This window comes from Oryzias latipes, chromosome 18 (assembly GCF_053564925.1).
Source record: "Oryzias latipes strain Hd-rR chromosome 18, Olatipes_Hd-rR_3.1".
In the NCBI taxonomy this organism is placed as follows: Eukaryota; Metazoa; Chordata; class Actinopteri; order Beloniformes; family Adrianichthyidae; genus Oryzias; species Oryzias latipes.
In genome coordinates, this window is record NC_136254.1 from 25,232,615 (window position 1) to 25,249,689 (window position 17,075).

At 38.4% G+C, this 17,075-nt stretch overlaps 1 protein-coding gene across 4 annotated transcripts in view; it reads left to right on the forward strand.

The window, feature by feature from the left end:
* Window positions 1-17,075, forward strand: part of kcnip4a (potassium voltage-gated channel interacting protein 4a) — a 187,062-nt gene that overhangs the window by 16,604 nt on the left and 153,383 nt on the right. Inside the window, exons 1-2 of one of the 4 annotated variants that reach the window (XM_020711581.3) lie at window positions 6,146-6,280; window positions 6,924-7,076. The exons of the other annotated variants lie outside the window; for them this stretch is intronic. Coding sequence (XP_020567240.1) covers window positions 6,938-7,076 — 139 coding nt within the window. The 5' untranslated portion in view covers window positions 6,146-6,280; window positions 6,924-6,937. Of the gene's footprint in view, window positions 1-6,145; window positions 6,281-6,923; window positions 7,077-17,075 lie in introns of those variants that run through there. 4 annotated transcript variants of the gene reach the window in all.

Genomic DNA, 17,075 nt, shown 5'->3' on the forward strand with positions numbered 1-17,075 from the left:
CAATCAAACTCAACCCACAGACCAGCTCCAAAGACCTACAACGTGATCTGGCTGCAGATGGTGTCACTGTGCATCATTCAACCATTCAACGCACTTTGCACAAGGAGATGCTGTATGGAAGAGTAATGCGGAAGAAGCCTTTCCTGCGCACATGCCACAAACAGTCGTTGAGGTTTGCTAAAGCACATTTGGATAAGCCAGCTTCCTTTTGGAATAAGGTGCTGTGGACTGATAAAACTAAAATGGAGTTATTTGGACATAACAAGGGGCGGTATGCTTGGCGAACAAAGAACACAGCATTCCAAGATAAACACAACCCACAGTAAAACTTGGTGGCGGTTCCATCATGCTTTGGGGCTGTGTGACCAGTGCAGGTACTGGAAATCTTGTCAAAGTTGAAGGTCGCATGGATTCCAATCAGGATCAGCAGGTTCTTACAATGTTCAAGAATCAGTGATAAAGTTTGATTTGAAAGCAATCACATCACACTTCACAAGTTGAACTTGCGCCGGGCTGGATACTTCAACAAGACAATGAGCCTAAACACTGCTCTAATTCTACAAAGGCATTCATGCAGAGGAACAAGTACAATGTTCTGGAATGGCAATCTTAGTCCCCAGACCTGGATATTATTGAAAATATGTGTAGTGATTTAAAGCGGCCTTTCCATGCTCGGAAGCCATCAAATCTGACTGAACTGGAGATGTTTTGCAAAGAGGAATGGTCCAAATACCTTCAACCAGAATCCAGGCCCTTATTGGAAGCTATAGGAAGCGACTGGAGGCTGTCATTTCAGCAAAAGGAGGATCTACTAAATATTGATGGCATGTTTCTGTTGGGGTGCCCAAATTTACGCACCTGCCTATTTTTGTTTAAGTAATTATAGCACAGTTTGTTTAAATCCAATAAACTTCATTTCACTTCTCAAATATCACTGTGTTCATCTGCTATATGATACATTTAACTGAAATTGATGATCCAAACAACCAATGATTTATGAAGAAACATCTTGAAAATTATCAGGGTGCCCAAACCTTCTCATACCACTGTAAGTGCTAACCACTACACCTCTGTGCAGCCTTAAAAAACAAAAAATATACTAAAAATAAAAAAACAATAAAAGAAAATAAATACTGTATACAAAACAGGAATTTAAGACAACAATGGTTAAGAAAAGGGGGAGTAATAAATAAAAAACACAAGCTGCTTGCACAACATTTTAGAAAATATTTAAAGCACTAAAAGGAGTAAAGTTGAACTGAGTAACCTGCGTTTGTAGGGTGTTCCAAGCAGGAAGATGGCAGAAGTAAAAGCTTGTTTCCCCAAATTGGTGCCGACACAGGGAACGAGCAAATGATAGAAATCATATGAACAAAGAAGACATGACTTCCTGACCTTTGCAGAACAGAACTTTTAAATAAGTTGGAACAAAGCCAGGAAGAGTTTTGTAGATCAGAGATCCAGCAAGAAAACCTTTGCATACTCAATGAAGGCCACTCTGCTCTGGCGCACAGTTCAGTCTTCAGAGGCTGAAGGCATTTTGTAGAAGCATTCATATACAAAACATCCCCATAATCCATAACAGTCAAAAGGATTGCACATGCAAGCTATGAGGGGAAAAGTAGGATTTATTTCTGTAATAGAATCGAAGCTTCCCCTTCAACTCGCAGATGGAATTCACAATTTGTCTGAAAAGACATATTGTGAATCAATATCGTGAAACAAAAATCCAAGGTACTCGTGGATTAAAACCGCTTCTACGGAAAAATTTTGAGCAGAATGTAACAATGGAACATTCTATGTAAATTCTCATTGAAAATCCCATGAGTTGTAAGCATGAACATTTAATGCCATTTTCATAGACAGAAGCATCAAGACGGTAATTACAGGTGCTCAACAGCCTGTGTAATTGAAAAGGAGCAACAGAAAAGCATTATATCATCAACATAAAAGGTAGAGAGATTTGCACATAAATTATCAACATAAATGGAAAATAAAATAGTTCCTAAAATTGATCTTTGACTACTATAACTCTTCAATCCTTGATGCAAATAACATATTTCCAGTAGATTCTGAAGAGGGAAAAAAAAGCAGTCTTGTGCTGATGTGCAACACAGTGGTGAAGTGCTTACGCAATCAACATAGATCAGCTGATTTTAATGCTTAGAAAAGTGGGTGTTCATATTGGCATGGCACTGTACGAACGTAAAGTGTTGCAAAATGGTGCAAAGCCACTTTTCTCCATGACTGAATCAGCTGATTTACGTTGATCACGTAAGCACTTCACCACTGTGCAGTGCATATTGCATAAATGGTTGATGATGTGCTATGTAGATGTCATTTCAGTTGTTAAAGGTCGACCTCTGATAAAGGGGTTGGAAGTTCGGTTACCACCTTGCTTGCCCATAAGTTGAAGTGTCCTTGGGAAAAACACTGAAATCCACCATTGCTCCTGGTGGTTATTGGCCTGCCCTGCATGTTTTTTAACCAACCTGCCACTGAAGCTCCTTTTTTGGCTAAACACACCTGATCCAGGTAATCAACAGCAGATGAGGCAGGACTTCTGGGAAACCTGCTGGAGGTTGGCCCTCGAGGCCTGGAGTTTGACACCCCTGATTTAAACCAAGGACCGGCTTGTCTTGAGATATCATTCTGTTTTAAAGTTTCTACCAATAAAAAGGGCAAAGTAATATTTTAGCTTATGCTGATGATGCCCAGCTTTTTTGATTATAAAAACAGAGATTTATCTTTTAAATTGCAAACTTAAATTGGCAAAAGAAGACTAAGCTGGTGAAAGAGCTGTAAGTCTTAAAGTTTGGAGGATTGGTACCTCAAAAATGGCCTCTAAAATGGGACACTGTGTACCACATCCCCAGAACTCAGCATAGAGGGGATTGATTTGAGGTGCACAATTACATAGAACTAAGTTTTATGAGGACTTTAAGGCTAAAAATACAATTTTTCTTGCATCTCAAACTGTGCATTGTTTTACATCAGGATGGTTGAAAGAGAATGTGGCGGTCCTTCATCAGAAATCAGGTGAAAATATTGCTGAGGTGGAGCTGCAGTGGTGGTAGAAGAAGACACTGAAAAAGCTGCACATTTAATAAGATCCACTTATTGACAGATGCAAGTATCAAGGAACAAATCAGTGATGGAGGGGCTGACTTGCCAGACAAGCAAGAAAGTGTCATGCGTGTCATCCTCATCTGTTCCCAGTGAGTGTCACTGCCTGAAATTTGCGAGTGGAGCAACTCTCAGCATGCTCAGCAAATGTGCTACAATCTGTTCCTGCTGAAAACGGGGACTGTTATTTTACTGCCAAATTCCAACAGCTCAAATTTAACTAAACCCTGGTTTTATTTAATCAAATGAACCATTGGATGGCAATTTTGTCTTCATTTGAAAGAAGAGCAAGTGTCAGCGCACACACACTGCACAGAGACGGGTCCACAGTTTATGTTAAATGAATTTTCTATAGTCATTTAAAGCTGCATTTGCCCCAACAAAGAGCAACTTGAACCCTCTTTTTAGCATGTACCCATTGAACGGCCCTCCTGTCCACCTGCCAGCTTCACACTTGCCAGCCTTCAGGTGGAACCCGCCCTGGAGCCATCCCTAGGATGTTTGTCCAGGAGGAGCAGGAACTAAAGCTCCAGGCCACACACTTGATTTTGTTGTCAACTCTCTTGCATCTGCTCTCATTCAATTGTCTTGGGGGTGATGGGCACTTTCGCCAAGTTTCTAGAGAACCTCAAGTTCTACTGCAGCTACAGAGACGGCAAACTTGGTGTAAGAGATGGATGCAGCCTTGTCAGCAGTCTGAAGGAGACTCGAATCCCTTTTGCTACTTCAGAGTTTGAACTTGGCAAAACCCATGCTTTGCTGCTGTCCCACATTACTAGGTCTCTGCTGACACACATCTTCGCCTGCTCTTTGTCAAGAACTTAAGGGAAATAGCCGCTCCTATTTCTCCAGGGGTATAAAACTTTTTCGTTGATTTGTGTTTCTTGCGCAACAAATGTGTTTATGCTTTGTGACCATGGAAAATTTCAGAAAAAGTTTCTTACAAACCAAACAGGATTAAGAAACTTGTTTGGCCCACCAAGAAATGTGTTCTAGATTCAGTGAAACTTGGTCCTTGATTTGCCTGGCACTGAAGTAAAGTTGTCTTAAGTGTCAGTGAGCAGTTCACCAGAATATCAATAGCTTCTTGAGTATAAATGATTTAGTAGCGTGGACGAAGCTGTCGAGGCTTCTCCCTCACGACTCCACTGTTCTCTTTGTACACAATTGACTGTAAGTCCATGCATGCATTCATTACCCTACATGCAGTTACAGAGATACCTATCTGTTTATCTGCTTTAATTACAACTGTGCAGGAAGCCTGACTTTATCCCATATTCCCTTATTTGGCCCCCTCCCCCCTTTTTTTCTTTTTTCTTTAATCCTAAGGTACATAATATGTCTTGATCCTCTCACTGGAAGCAATTAGATTCAGCAATGTGGTGTCCCTCCCTGTATAATCATTTATCATGGTGCGGCATGTAATGTGTGCTAAAATGGAAGCTTTAGCTCATCTAGTCCAGGCAAATAACTTTATGCCTGTTGAATCATCAATATAGGGACTGCACTGGATGCTGACAAAAACTCTCACACCCAATAATTACAACAGTGTTGTAAAGCTATTGCAGGGAAGGCAGGGGGAGCATCCATCTACAATGAGATGAGAGCTGATGATACAGTAATTAAAAAAAACAAGCACAATAGAAAAGTTAAAATATGGGGGGTTATTTATGTATTTTATTTTATTTATACTACTTTATTATTACAGTAGCATTATAATGTTGCAACATGTTTTTTTCCTCTGACTTGATAATGAACTACTGTCAAGAAGAATGGCAGCAATTTTCCTCATTTCAATGTTACCTTCTACTTTCTCATGACTTGCCCTCATTCATTTATTTTTCCTAAAGTTATTAAATGAGTGAATACTTTACATTTGATCTTGTGTTCACATACTTCCAAAAGTCCCACTCCGATTATCTTTTGCTCTATTTTCAAATTGTTCCAAGTGATCTTTTAATTAAAATTACACAGTTTTTAGCCAAAATCAAAAAACCAGTGGTGCTTTCTAGAACACAGTTTATGCAAAGCTGCGGGAGTTGGTGCAGAGCAACCCCACCCCCCCTAACTGTCACTCATCTGTTTTTTTATGCTCTCCTGCCAGCCTACAGCCCCTCCCACCCCCAACTTAACATTACCGGTACCTGCACAACAAAAATGACGATCCCAGCCATTTGAATAAATAAATACCCAGAAATGCAATTTTAAGCTTTATTTTATTTATACATGTCCTCCATTAGGGGAATGCCACAAGAACATGTTAAAATCACCAAAAACAAGATTTTCATCAGAGTGGGTTTTTATTAATTCATATTTCCTCTATTGCTTCTGTAATTATGTAACACAGAAACCATCTAGGTACAAAGGAGTCATTTAAATTGGGAACAACAGTTTTTTTTCTTCTTTTTTTGCCAGAAAGGTTTCTTATTTTATTTCTTTTTGTCTTTGCACTGAATGGAAATGTGATCAACTTTAGTTTCTACAAATGCTTTCAAGAGGCCATTTGTTTCTCACACTGTGAGAGGACGCATCTTTGGTGCAGCAGTGTTGGCTGCAGTAACACACAATGTCTACAGAATGCCACTTTAGCATCTCTGACTGATGAAAAGCCTGCATTGTTTGTCTGTTTTTGTCTTTTTTACCCCACAATTAAAAAAAAAAAAAACTCTATTCAGTCAATTTCGATCCCATACTGGACTCAGCAAAATTCTTAATGTGTCATGACATCCAGCACCTTCCTCCAGCTTGACGGTTTTCCATCACCATTAGATGCTCTGCACATCCCAATGAATAGAACGGATGGGACTTTAAAGCGCCGGTCTGTTTGAGAGTCTCTGCTAGAAGACGTGGGGATGATCCAGAGGCCTGACATGACTGCAGTCACAAACACATCTGATGCCTGAATGAGACAAACACACAGGCTCTGTAACCTGAACCAGGGACCTAGTCTTCTAGTGGAGTCTCTTTCTCTCCGCCTCTGATTCATTCACTTGCTCTGCTTCACCGAGCAGACCTCACTCTCTTCCTCCTCCTCCTCCTTCTTCTTCCCCCTTTACACTCTTGAGCTCAGGAAAGGGAAAGTGCTTGTGTGAAACCTGAGGATCACTTGCAGGCTGAGGCAGCAGCGAGATCTACTTCGTATTTTAGCTTCAAGGTAAGATGATGCACTCAGGTACAGTTTGTACCAGCTGGATTCTGCTTTGCTTTTCAACATCTGTGCATTGAAAGCTGTGCATTTTGTAACGTTGGAGAGCAGACCTGACGCTCTGTAGTCAGAGCAGGAGAACGGTCTGAAAGGTGTCCACGTTGGAAACTTCTGACTGTGAAAATGGGACATTCAGTGGTGCTGCAATCATAGTCTTGATTGGGGAAGGAGGTCAGATTCAAAACTCTTTGATATTACTCTCTGTAGTATACATGTCTTGGGCGGGGAATCATTTTCTGGACTTATTTGGGATTAAAACATTGTTCTTACTTTTGCAGACAATAAAAAGCAGCACACTTGAATGGAAACATTTTTGGTTTATTAGGTCTAATCGATTGTTTTTGACAGGATGTCTGAGCAGAACTGAAATAAATCGAATGATCACATGTTCTGAGGTTTAATCCTCAATCCAGTTGCTTATTGCTTCTACTATAGCAGCTTCTGTGTTTGAATCCTTTCCCTTTTAGCACAAAAAAAAAGAAATCTGAGCCAAACGATCATCAAATCATGTTTGCTCAGCCGTCATAGCTTTGTTTTTGGAATGGGCCTTTTACGGGCCCCTTCTGAAGTGCTACTTATTGTTTTAAACTAGCAAAGCTTCAAGCCATGTGTACACCAAGCAAGGGGCCCCAGTGGAAAAACAACTTGCAGCACATTCGCAAAGACCATGGCTTCTCCAGGAAGGTCCTTCTCAACTGCTGCTTGGTGCGACGCATCATCACCTGGGCCTCCCCAAGCCCCAAAGGTACAATAGACCATTGGCAGTCTTTAAGTTCGGTGAATAAATGACTAATTCACAAATTGAACATTTATTTTCAACTTTAAGAAAAAAAAACACAACCTTTTTTAACTCAAACTTAAAATAAAAACAAATGTTCCGAAACTGAATTTGCATTCAAGATGTCCAAAACTTTGTAGCATTGGATAAGTCTAGACTCCATCAGAAACTTCAGTAAGTGTTGATTCCTTCCCATATTCAACATGTGCAGTGACTAAAAATACGGTATTCCCTTTCAAATAAAAAGTAAAAAAAAAAACTGCCTTTGTTAATCTCTGCAAAAAGCATCAATTCATCCCTTTCTACTGCAAAAGTGTTCATGCTGGTGTGAAACTCAAGAGTTTTGTGTGCCGTTTTATTTTTTAAATGTTGCTCATTTTGAAATACCGGTTAAAAAAATATTTTTTTTACACCTTAAGCTTTTCATTTATCACAAATGCACTATCACTGACGTCCTTGAGCTTTATTTTCCTGACCTCAATGACCCACTTAAAATTGTATTTCTTTATTTGAATTGGAAATCTGGAGCAGACCAAAAAGATTCAGTTAGAAAAGGATTGTATTTGTTACATAGAAATCATGCTGGGCGGCCGGGTCACAAGCTCCCTGATCTGTTTCATTCTGATGCATCCAATTTTAGACGTCTGCGCTGGAATCTGGATCAAAACTGTACGGCTGGATAGCTCTGATACTGCTCGCCATTTTTTTATTGGCACCAGTAATGTTAGGTCGGGAGTGTGAGGGACTGTAAGGTCGCTGGAGAGAGTGTAAACGGAGAGCTCTCAGCAACTAGGAGGGTAAGGTGGGATGATTTCCCTATGCCAACAGTCCGTCCACAACTGAAGCAAATTTCTAATAAACTACTGCTGCTCTGCAGAAACTGCCCTAAAAAACAACACAAGTTTTTACCTTCTGACTAAAAACAGCACCATCATAATTAAAACACCACTGTGACCGCTTTTGCAATTGATACTCAGCATTCTAGTGTTGAATTATGGATATTTTTTAACAGTGCACTTCCTCTCATTTATTTTAGTGTTTCTATTTAGAGCCCACATTTACACAGTCTTTAAAAAAAAGTCAGGGGAAGCATTCCAATGAAACCTCCAGGTTTATGAATTTGATCTGTGTTCCACCATTGTAGTGTGGCCTGTCAATTTTTATGATGTGCAGTAAATGGGCTGTACCCTGATGTAGAATGCAGTTAAACAGACAAGGGTCTTATAGTATAGATTTTTAGAGTAACTTGCACTAAAGATTTTTTTATCGCCCCAATGAACGAGTAATAATAAATGGTTGTCTGAAAAAGAGATGCGACATGAATATTCACCTTCGTTTTCTGCAACTTTCGTGTTCCACTAATTGCACATGTGTCATCAGTGCAGGTGCAGCTTCTAGGTCACATGCTCTCGTGTTGCTGTTTGCTTGGCTGTGAATACCCTCCTTTCTGTATGCTTCAGTGTGTGCGTACACCTGCATCGTAGTCATGTGAATCCACCCTACCTCTAGCATTTGGGCTGACAGCCACAGCTGGAGCTGTGGAGATGCAGCAGGTCCAGGTGCTGTTGTCAGCCATTGAACTGTTCTTATTTGTTTTTAGTAAAAACATTCTGGCATAAGGTTATTTTTTTAATATATATATATTTACAAAGGCCTTTAAATAAATATATTAGCTGTTATCTTTTTTTTTAAAAGACTCTAGTCAGCACAGACATACATTTTTGCATACGTTCAACATAAATATATCATCCCTCTCAGTTGCCCAATATAGCCTCTCAGCATAAAGATTTTTCCAAAAGAAGCGTGCCAGGTGGCAGTGGCGCCCTCAGGATCTGTCCCTGGAAACGAGCGTGCTCAAAAGAGAGAACGTCTTCAACTTTATTTTTGTTCCGATGAGACATGGTTTCCTCCCACTGTGACACATTTTAGGATGACTTACCGTTAAAAGAAACAAAAAATAACTGCAGTACACATGGATTTTCTTGGATTTGATCTATGAAAATATTTAAATTGTGGATTTTGGGTTAATATTTCAAAAAAGTAAGTTTTTTTTTATAGCTTATTAAAAGACCCACTCCGATCATCTTTTGATCTATTGTAAAAGGGTTCCCAGTGGTCTTTTTAATCATGACCATGCCATTTGAGGACTATGGGCACCAAAACCACACGCCACGAGGACATCTTCCTCCCCCGAGCTGTCACTCCTAACTGCAGACCACTGAAGAACACGGAACAAAACCACAGAAACTGTCACACCAGAACTACTGTTGCATTTATATTTAGTTATGTTTAAATATTCCTACATCTACCTCATAGTACTTTCTTTTTATTATTTATCCTCTCTTGTCTTACTCCTTTACACTTTTTCATATCTTGCTAGTTTGCACGAAAGCACAAGACACCGAAGCCAAATTCCTTGTACTTGCACTGTACTTGGCCAATAAAGCTAATTCTGATTCTGATTTTTTTTTTCTTGTCAAAACCAAAAAAAGCTGTATCATTTTCTAGGACAGTCTCGGCAGTACTTCATTAGAAATTAAACTTCTGAGTTGTTGGCGGGACTGTTGGAATGGTGCAACCCCACCCCACCTTTCCTGTCCCCCATAATTGAGAACTCTGTTTACATGCTTCCCCACTAGCTTATAGCGCCAACTTAACATTAGCAGTTCAGCAAAAAGGGCGAGCAATATCAGAGGTATCCAGCCGTACAGTTCTGAGCCAGATGCCAGCTCAGACGAGGAAAACAAAGACAAACGTGGATCTAATGGTCCACAAATGGATCCAGAAGAATGGAGTCCAGCACATTTTCTATATCATTAATCATTTTTCAAACGGACAAGTTTCTTGTCTGCTCCCTATTAACAACTTGAACAGAGAAATTCTCAGAATTGCATTTTAAGCTTGATTTTATTTATATATGTCCACCATCATCAATGAAATGCCGCAAGAATTTGTTAAAAACACTAAAACCACATTTTCTATTGGAGTGGGGTCCTTTAACATGTACACATCTGATTCTTTTATTTCAAAATGTTGTCTGAAGACTAATAAATAGGTTTAATTGTGCGGGGGGTTAAAAAAATTTGACAACAAGAATTGTAATTTTAAAATGTCAGAAAAAGACCATTTTAATGATAAAGGGAGAAAACACTGTTTTTGTTTCTTTTGTTTGAACTTGCATAGTGGGGAGAAAACCTGCAGCATCCTGTAGCTCCATGCAGTAAAATGTGCCTATTGTGTGCCTATTGGTCAGTGGCTTTATTCTGCAGCAAGATAACCAAACATCCAATTTTGCTAGAACAATGTGAGGAAATAAAAAGAAAATACTTGGAAATAGAAAGTGGCAGTGAAGCAGTGAAGCCAAACTCGCCTGCAAGTGTCATACTGGGACAGTAAAGTGCATTTTTTGTTTGTTTTTGTCTTACTTTTTGACATGGGTTATTAAAATATTACAGTGGGTGGATGCATTTCTTAGAAAATTGTATACAAATCCTTAGCTGTACCTTCAAATAACCGCCAGAAGAGGGCAGCAAGTCTCAGACTAACCTAATAACCAAAGTGATGTATGGTTTACTGCATCCACATTTTATTGCAGAGAAAACAGTCACTGTATAGATTAAATAATGACATTATAGATGGTATATGTTACAAATAAACTACAGTATAATGTGAAAAAGAAGGAAAAAAAGAGCAAAATGGAGGGATTACTGTCAAAATAACCAAATACGCCCTTTTGATAGTATCTTCTTTATTTACCTATTTAAAAAAAGAGAAGTATGAATACGCTGTGATCCAGAACTATTCCAATACAATTTAAAATGCCAGCCTTGCTGGAAAAGACGTTTTTCAAACACATTTCATGTCTTTCTTCTCTCAGATAGTGATACACTCATAAATTCTCTGAATCTCTGCACTGCAGCACAGATCTAGTGGCTCCAAATGTACTCGCTGTTGTATCGACGCAGTTCTCCTCTTTCTGTTTTGGCGTTTGGTATTTGAGCAGGTACATACAAATATGGGATTTTTGACCTCCATGATCGAGCAGGTAAAACTGTAAAAGAGCTCTGCAGCTGTTGCATATTTTCTGTTCGCATCTGTTTGACTAGTTGTCTCGATTTTGCAACTTTAAATTCAGTTTTATATATTTCCCTCTTGAATCTTGATCACTAGATGGCTGGCACTGCACAGATCTATCCATGTGTTTGCTTGCTTCTCCCCAGCTTTAGAGATGTTTCCACAAACATTCTGCACTAAGAGCCGCAAACAGCAGAATGTTTTCACCTTCAAACTGCTACTCAGGGTCTTGTCCTACTTTGTGTAGCTCAGAAAGAAGGTATTTTTATTGTAATTATCACACAAACACTCAAAGTATGGAAAGAATACCACTTCTTTATTGTTGTTATTATTGTTGCATCTTAAACCCTTAATTTCTCTGCACCAATTCCAGTTAAAATAGTAATTTTCTCTACCTTTAAAATCGCCTTACTGCTTCATACCACTTTGAGAAGGGCTATTTAAAAGCCTCTTTAACCCTAACGTTTATTTATAAACAAAAAACTCTAACCTTTGTTAGATAATTAAGAGTATGTCCTTGATAGATATACTGTAGTCGTTTGTACCTACATAAAAAGAAAATTAGCTTGAGGAAAATTCCCAAAGCAAGTGTGTAGATTAAAGCCAAACGCCGACTAGAGGTGAAGAAATTCACTTTCCATTTCAATCTATTTTTCCCACTTGGTCAAGAGTGCAAGCCTCTGTAGAAACAAGCAGGAAATGGGAAAAGCAAATGATGGATTAGACAGGAAAATGGGGCAGCGTGAAGTCTCACAAAGAGGAAAAAGCCAAATCGCAGAGGGACTGCTGGCTGGCAGACATGTCCCTCTGTCATTTGTTGAATCTAGATGCCAAAATGTTTGGGGGACTAAAAAGAAATGCAAGAACCTGATTTTCATTTGACAGTAGTTGGAAGGCAAACTTCTGCTGTGAAGAGTCAAAGAAAAATGCTTGGTTGATGGCAATAAATCGCCACAAATTGACTTAAGTCCTTTAAAAATATGATTTAAAATGCACCTTAAAACAATGTAGTTATGCATACATTGTCTATGTGACTTATTTTTCAGACTATAAATCACTCTGGAGTATGTCGCAGCATCCAAACAATGCATAATAAAAGAGGAAAAGCTCATATTCACGTCACACTGGAGAATAAGTTTCACTTTTGGGAGAAATGTAACAAAATACTGGACCAAAAACAGACATTTACCTTAAAAGATAAATTATAATAACGGATTAGATAACAGTAATAGACGGAACATCTATACGCTTCGCTACCGTAACACATCAATGCTTATTTAGCTTCATGAATCATTGGAGGCATCTAGTATGTTAGCACAACATATGAACAATTATTCAGATTGCCATAAAGAACATGCCAACAGGTCAACTAAACCTTATAAAACATCTAAATCTGTTGAAGTCCTCTGTGTCACTATGAAACAACTCCGCCTAGCCTGCGGGGAAAGATTCATTCCCATGGGCATTTGTTGTGCTTTCAAGAACACACTATATGCTGTTCGACTTTAGCATACAATATTTACACCAGACAAGGAGGGTGCTGTGGGGGGGGGCTTTTTCTTTTTACTAATGCATGTCTGCCACCTACAGTTGGAAAAGGCTTGGTGCAAAATGTCAAGTGGTGCAAATTTTGTTCCAAGTTTTTCTTTGACAACTCAATTCCAATAAATGAAAGACTTGGTGTCATATATATCCAGCCTTTTCTTACTTTTCTACCAGTTGATGCTTCCTTGTTTTGAAAAGGACTCTTCTTATACGCCACTATTAATTTCGACTCCCTTGTTGGTCCGATTGCAGGTGTTTGGGATTCAAACAGCCAAAAGTTCCACTGGTTGAACTTTCCTTGTGCGTTCAGTGAATGCCTGGTTTGTACATAGATCTCAAAAACTGACTTTAAAAAATTGAACATTTAAATTGAATAGAGTTTTGAATGCATAAGCATAGACTATTCATTGGAAGCTGTCGATTGAACGCCAGTATGATATGTATGTAGCTTAAGTCAGACCTCCAGCAAAACTATAGAAAAAAAACGGTGACTTTTACCCCCACAAATATGGTAATTTCAGACAAGCTAGCCTGTTTTTTTTGCAGACAATGCTGCTGTTATCCTCATCAATTGGTGTGGTTTGAGTAAAAAGATATGCTCTGTAATGTTTTAGTAGAACATACAATTTTAAATGTGTATTGTGTACGTGTGGTTAATGTGTTTGGCTTAAATGTCACCCAGATCAAATACACATGGTTGGAAAAAAAAACCACACTTTCCATTATGTCACACAACAGTGAGCCTGCCTTTCTTCTCCCTAACCTGCATCTCTTTGTTGATAAACGGGGATTTGGAATCTGACAGCCAGAGATTAGTGGGAGAATGTCCAATCTCAGCAAGTTGCGCTGTTTGTTTAAACACTTTAAAGGATCTGGCTGGTGGACAATTACTCTTAAACTTTATCCAGCTAACCCAGATACCAGTTGTCTCATTGTAGCGCAGCTCACTGGTCTAAGCTGTAATCAATACGGGTCTTTTTTGTGTAGCTATACGAAGAGCTCGCTGTACACATCATAAAAGATTCATTTGCTCCCACATGCAGGTGTGTTTCCACAGACTTGCTCAAGTTAATCATTCAGGTCATGCCAGACCCCGAGCACATCATTCAAAGTCCAGGCGGTGATTCAACCATCTAATAAAAAGAAAAAAAAAAAGAATACATTTCAGCGCAATGTAATAGCTTGTTACTCATAATGATGATGAGTTCGTTTAATTGATATGCTGATTTGTCTTTTGAATTACTCCAGATGTTTTGGACAATTTCTTTAGTTTCAAAATGTCATCTCAAAGTTTAATGAACATGTATTTATTAAACAGTATTTTGTCTCAAGATGCATATTTTGTTCATAGTGTTTTAACGGGAGATGGTAGGCATTCAATGTTTTCTTCAATATTAGAACCGGTAATACACGTTTAAGTTTAATAGCTAAAGAAAATAAATTAGCTTTTTAACCACTGCTAATGCCAGTTCTGCCGTAAGAGGCAGACATGCGCTAGTAAACAGCAGAAAAAGAGGAAGCCCCTCCCTTCTTGTCCAGTGTGAACACCATGGCAATTTTTTCATATCTGGCTTCTTCTTATTACTCGACATATTATTGATGATGTGAAAAATTGAAAATGACATAATTTGGAATGCAGCCCATTGAGCTTCCTGCTATGTAAAAACTGTGTATGAAAAAGGTATTATATTGTAATCTTGTTTGAACATTGAAAACTGTTTATTTGAAGGTGCAGTCTTACAAAAACAAATCCAAAGCAGAACGAACACCAAACACACAAAGTATGTTGAGATGGTTCCTCTGTAGAAAACATAAAAACATTTCGTGCACTTTAAAATGGTAAAAGTTCCCAATGAGACATCTTTTTTATTTTTTTAGAGCTTCAGGGAAACTTTATCCCATAAAACTCAAACCCCAAAAGATGAAAAAACAAAAACAACTAAAGGGCAAGGAAAATCAGTTTCAACAAAAATTCTAAAGATCAAAAGCAAACAAAATAATAATATTGAACAGGATGATCTCTCAAAATGCTAAATTTATTTTGCATGTACTCAACAGACTGCAAGACACCAGACTTCAAGGGAGGTCACGGTCATCAGTCATGAACTGTTTTTGCATCACCCGCCCCTTAACTCAGTCAGACACACTTTTTTTCTTCTATATTGTCTTTTGTTAAAACAAGTTACTTTCCGGTAACCTACTTAAGTCAGGTTCTTGCATTCCAGCAGCAGCTTGGCTCCTCTATAAATAGGTCTTCTTGATTGGTAACAAGGACAGAAAAAAAAATCTCCTCAGCTTATGGCTGCTGCAGGGCAGGAATGACTTTCTTGTATATCATGCTTTAACACACCTGTTCCTGTCACGGTCTAATTATTCTTACTGGTTTATGTCGGCGGTAGCCAATCAGTGGACAGGGATTATTGTCCAGGATGAGAGTCTGGATGCTCACCCATATTCCTCCCTGAGAGGGTGCCTGAAAAAGTTTGATGCATTTAATATTTAAGTATGAGAAACCAGCGTCTATTGCAGACTGGTTTGAGGGTGAGGATGAGTGAGATGTGACTGGTATCAAATAACAGTTTCTAAAATATTTTTCTAAATAAAATAAAAAATAAATAAAAAAATAAAAAATAAAAAAAATAACAGTTTCTGTTGGACAAAGCTTTAGCCTAGTTATAACCCCTACCAGCTCTTAATTAAACCCATTAGTTGAGATGTTTGCTTTTTAAGCAAGTGTGTCCACTTTTTGCTTTGATTTTTATGCACAATTTCACGATTTTGTTCCATTTTTATCACAATCCGTTGTCAACATGATCCAAATTTTGTTATGGATTTAATAGTCATTTTAAGAAAATAAAAGCCCTATTTCGAGTAGTTTTAATACTATTAATAAAACAAATCCACAAAACTCAGTTCATACATTAGATTTCGCAGGGCTTTGTTGTGACTTTATTTTCTATTTGTTGAAATGTTTTCCTCTTGTTGACTTGTGATGGAGAAGGCTTCACATCTGACATACAAACACCACAAACAAGAGGTTGTGGTCAATTCACTGGCTGCTCCTTCCAAAAAGAGTCAGAGTCATTAACCCTTTTCCACAGCTCAAAGTTCAGACGCTAAGGGAAGATTTGGACTCTTACAGTTGTTGAAAACCCTAAGAATGAAGCAGACATGAAGTTATTGTGGGACATGAAGAGAACAGGATTTAGAAATGGAGAACACCCTTGATATTTCAAAATCCTTTGGGGAAAAAACCTTTGGGTCCATGAGTGTTGCGCAATGAAAATAGCTCATGAAACACTCCTAAAGTTATTATACAAAAAAAACTTTGTTGACATGATCCCAGTCATGCCTGGTTGATCAGAGCACTCTCACCTTGTGTAATGCTCAAAAAAGAAAACATGTCTTAATTCTTGTACTGACCGCAGTTTAAATGGACTGAGATTTCGGAGGAATGGTCTCCCATTGAGTAAACATTCTGCATGAACGAATGTCCAGAAGTCACACCAAACAAATGTGTCAAATGTGCCACTGGTCTTTAAAATGAATTGGGACATGTGTTGGAGAACTTGGTAAATTCAGTCTTAGAGGTGTTAGTCTTGCAACATTACTGCACATTTCATGAAAGTCTTAAATATTGTGGGTGGATTTTTTTTCTGTTTACAATGAATTGTTGGTTTGTCTCCCATTAGAAGGGAAATTTATCTTGATATGAAGGATAAATGCACAGGTTGTTATGAAGTTACAATACATTAATCTGCAGCTGTTTGTGGGCTTACATAAAGATAATAGACACCTGTTGTAAAAGTGGAAACCTGACACTTTTATTTAAGTGTTCATTTGTTGTTTACCATTAAATCATCAGTTAAAGCCATTAAAGTTTCTTTTTTTATTCATTTTTTTAGTTGCATTAGATGCATAAATTATCTTTTAATCAAATAGTCTTATTTAGGTTGGCAATCTTTTAAACCAGGGTTCACCAACCTTTTTGAGACCGAGGGCTATTTCATGGGCACCAAGTGGTATGAAGGGCGCCACTAAAAACCTCCTAGCCCCCCCCCCCCCCCCCCCCCCCAAAAAAAAAAAAACAACACAACTTGAGGACTTCCTTTTGTGTGCCCTATTTTTATTTGCTCATTTTACACACAAAGACATGCATGAATTTTCTAGACTCGAATTACAGGGGGGGGGGTCAAACTCAGTTGCAGAGGGAGCCTAATTTCAAAACAGACTTTAGGTTGCAGCCGAACAAGATAAATATTTATTGAACACACTAAAGCTAAACTTTTAAACCTTTAGAACTTTAACTTAATTTTAACTTTTTAAACATAAATGTAAATAAAAACA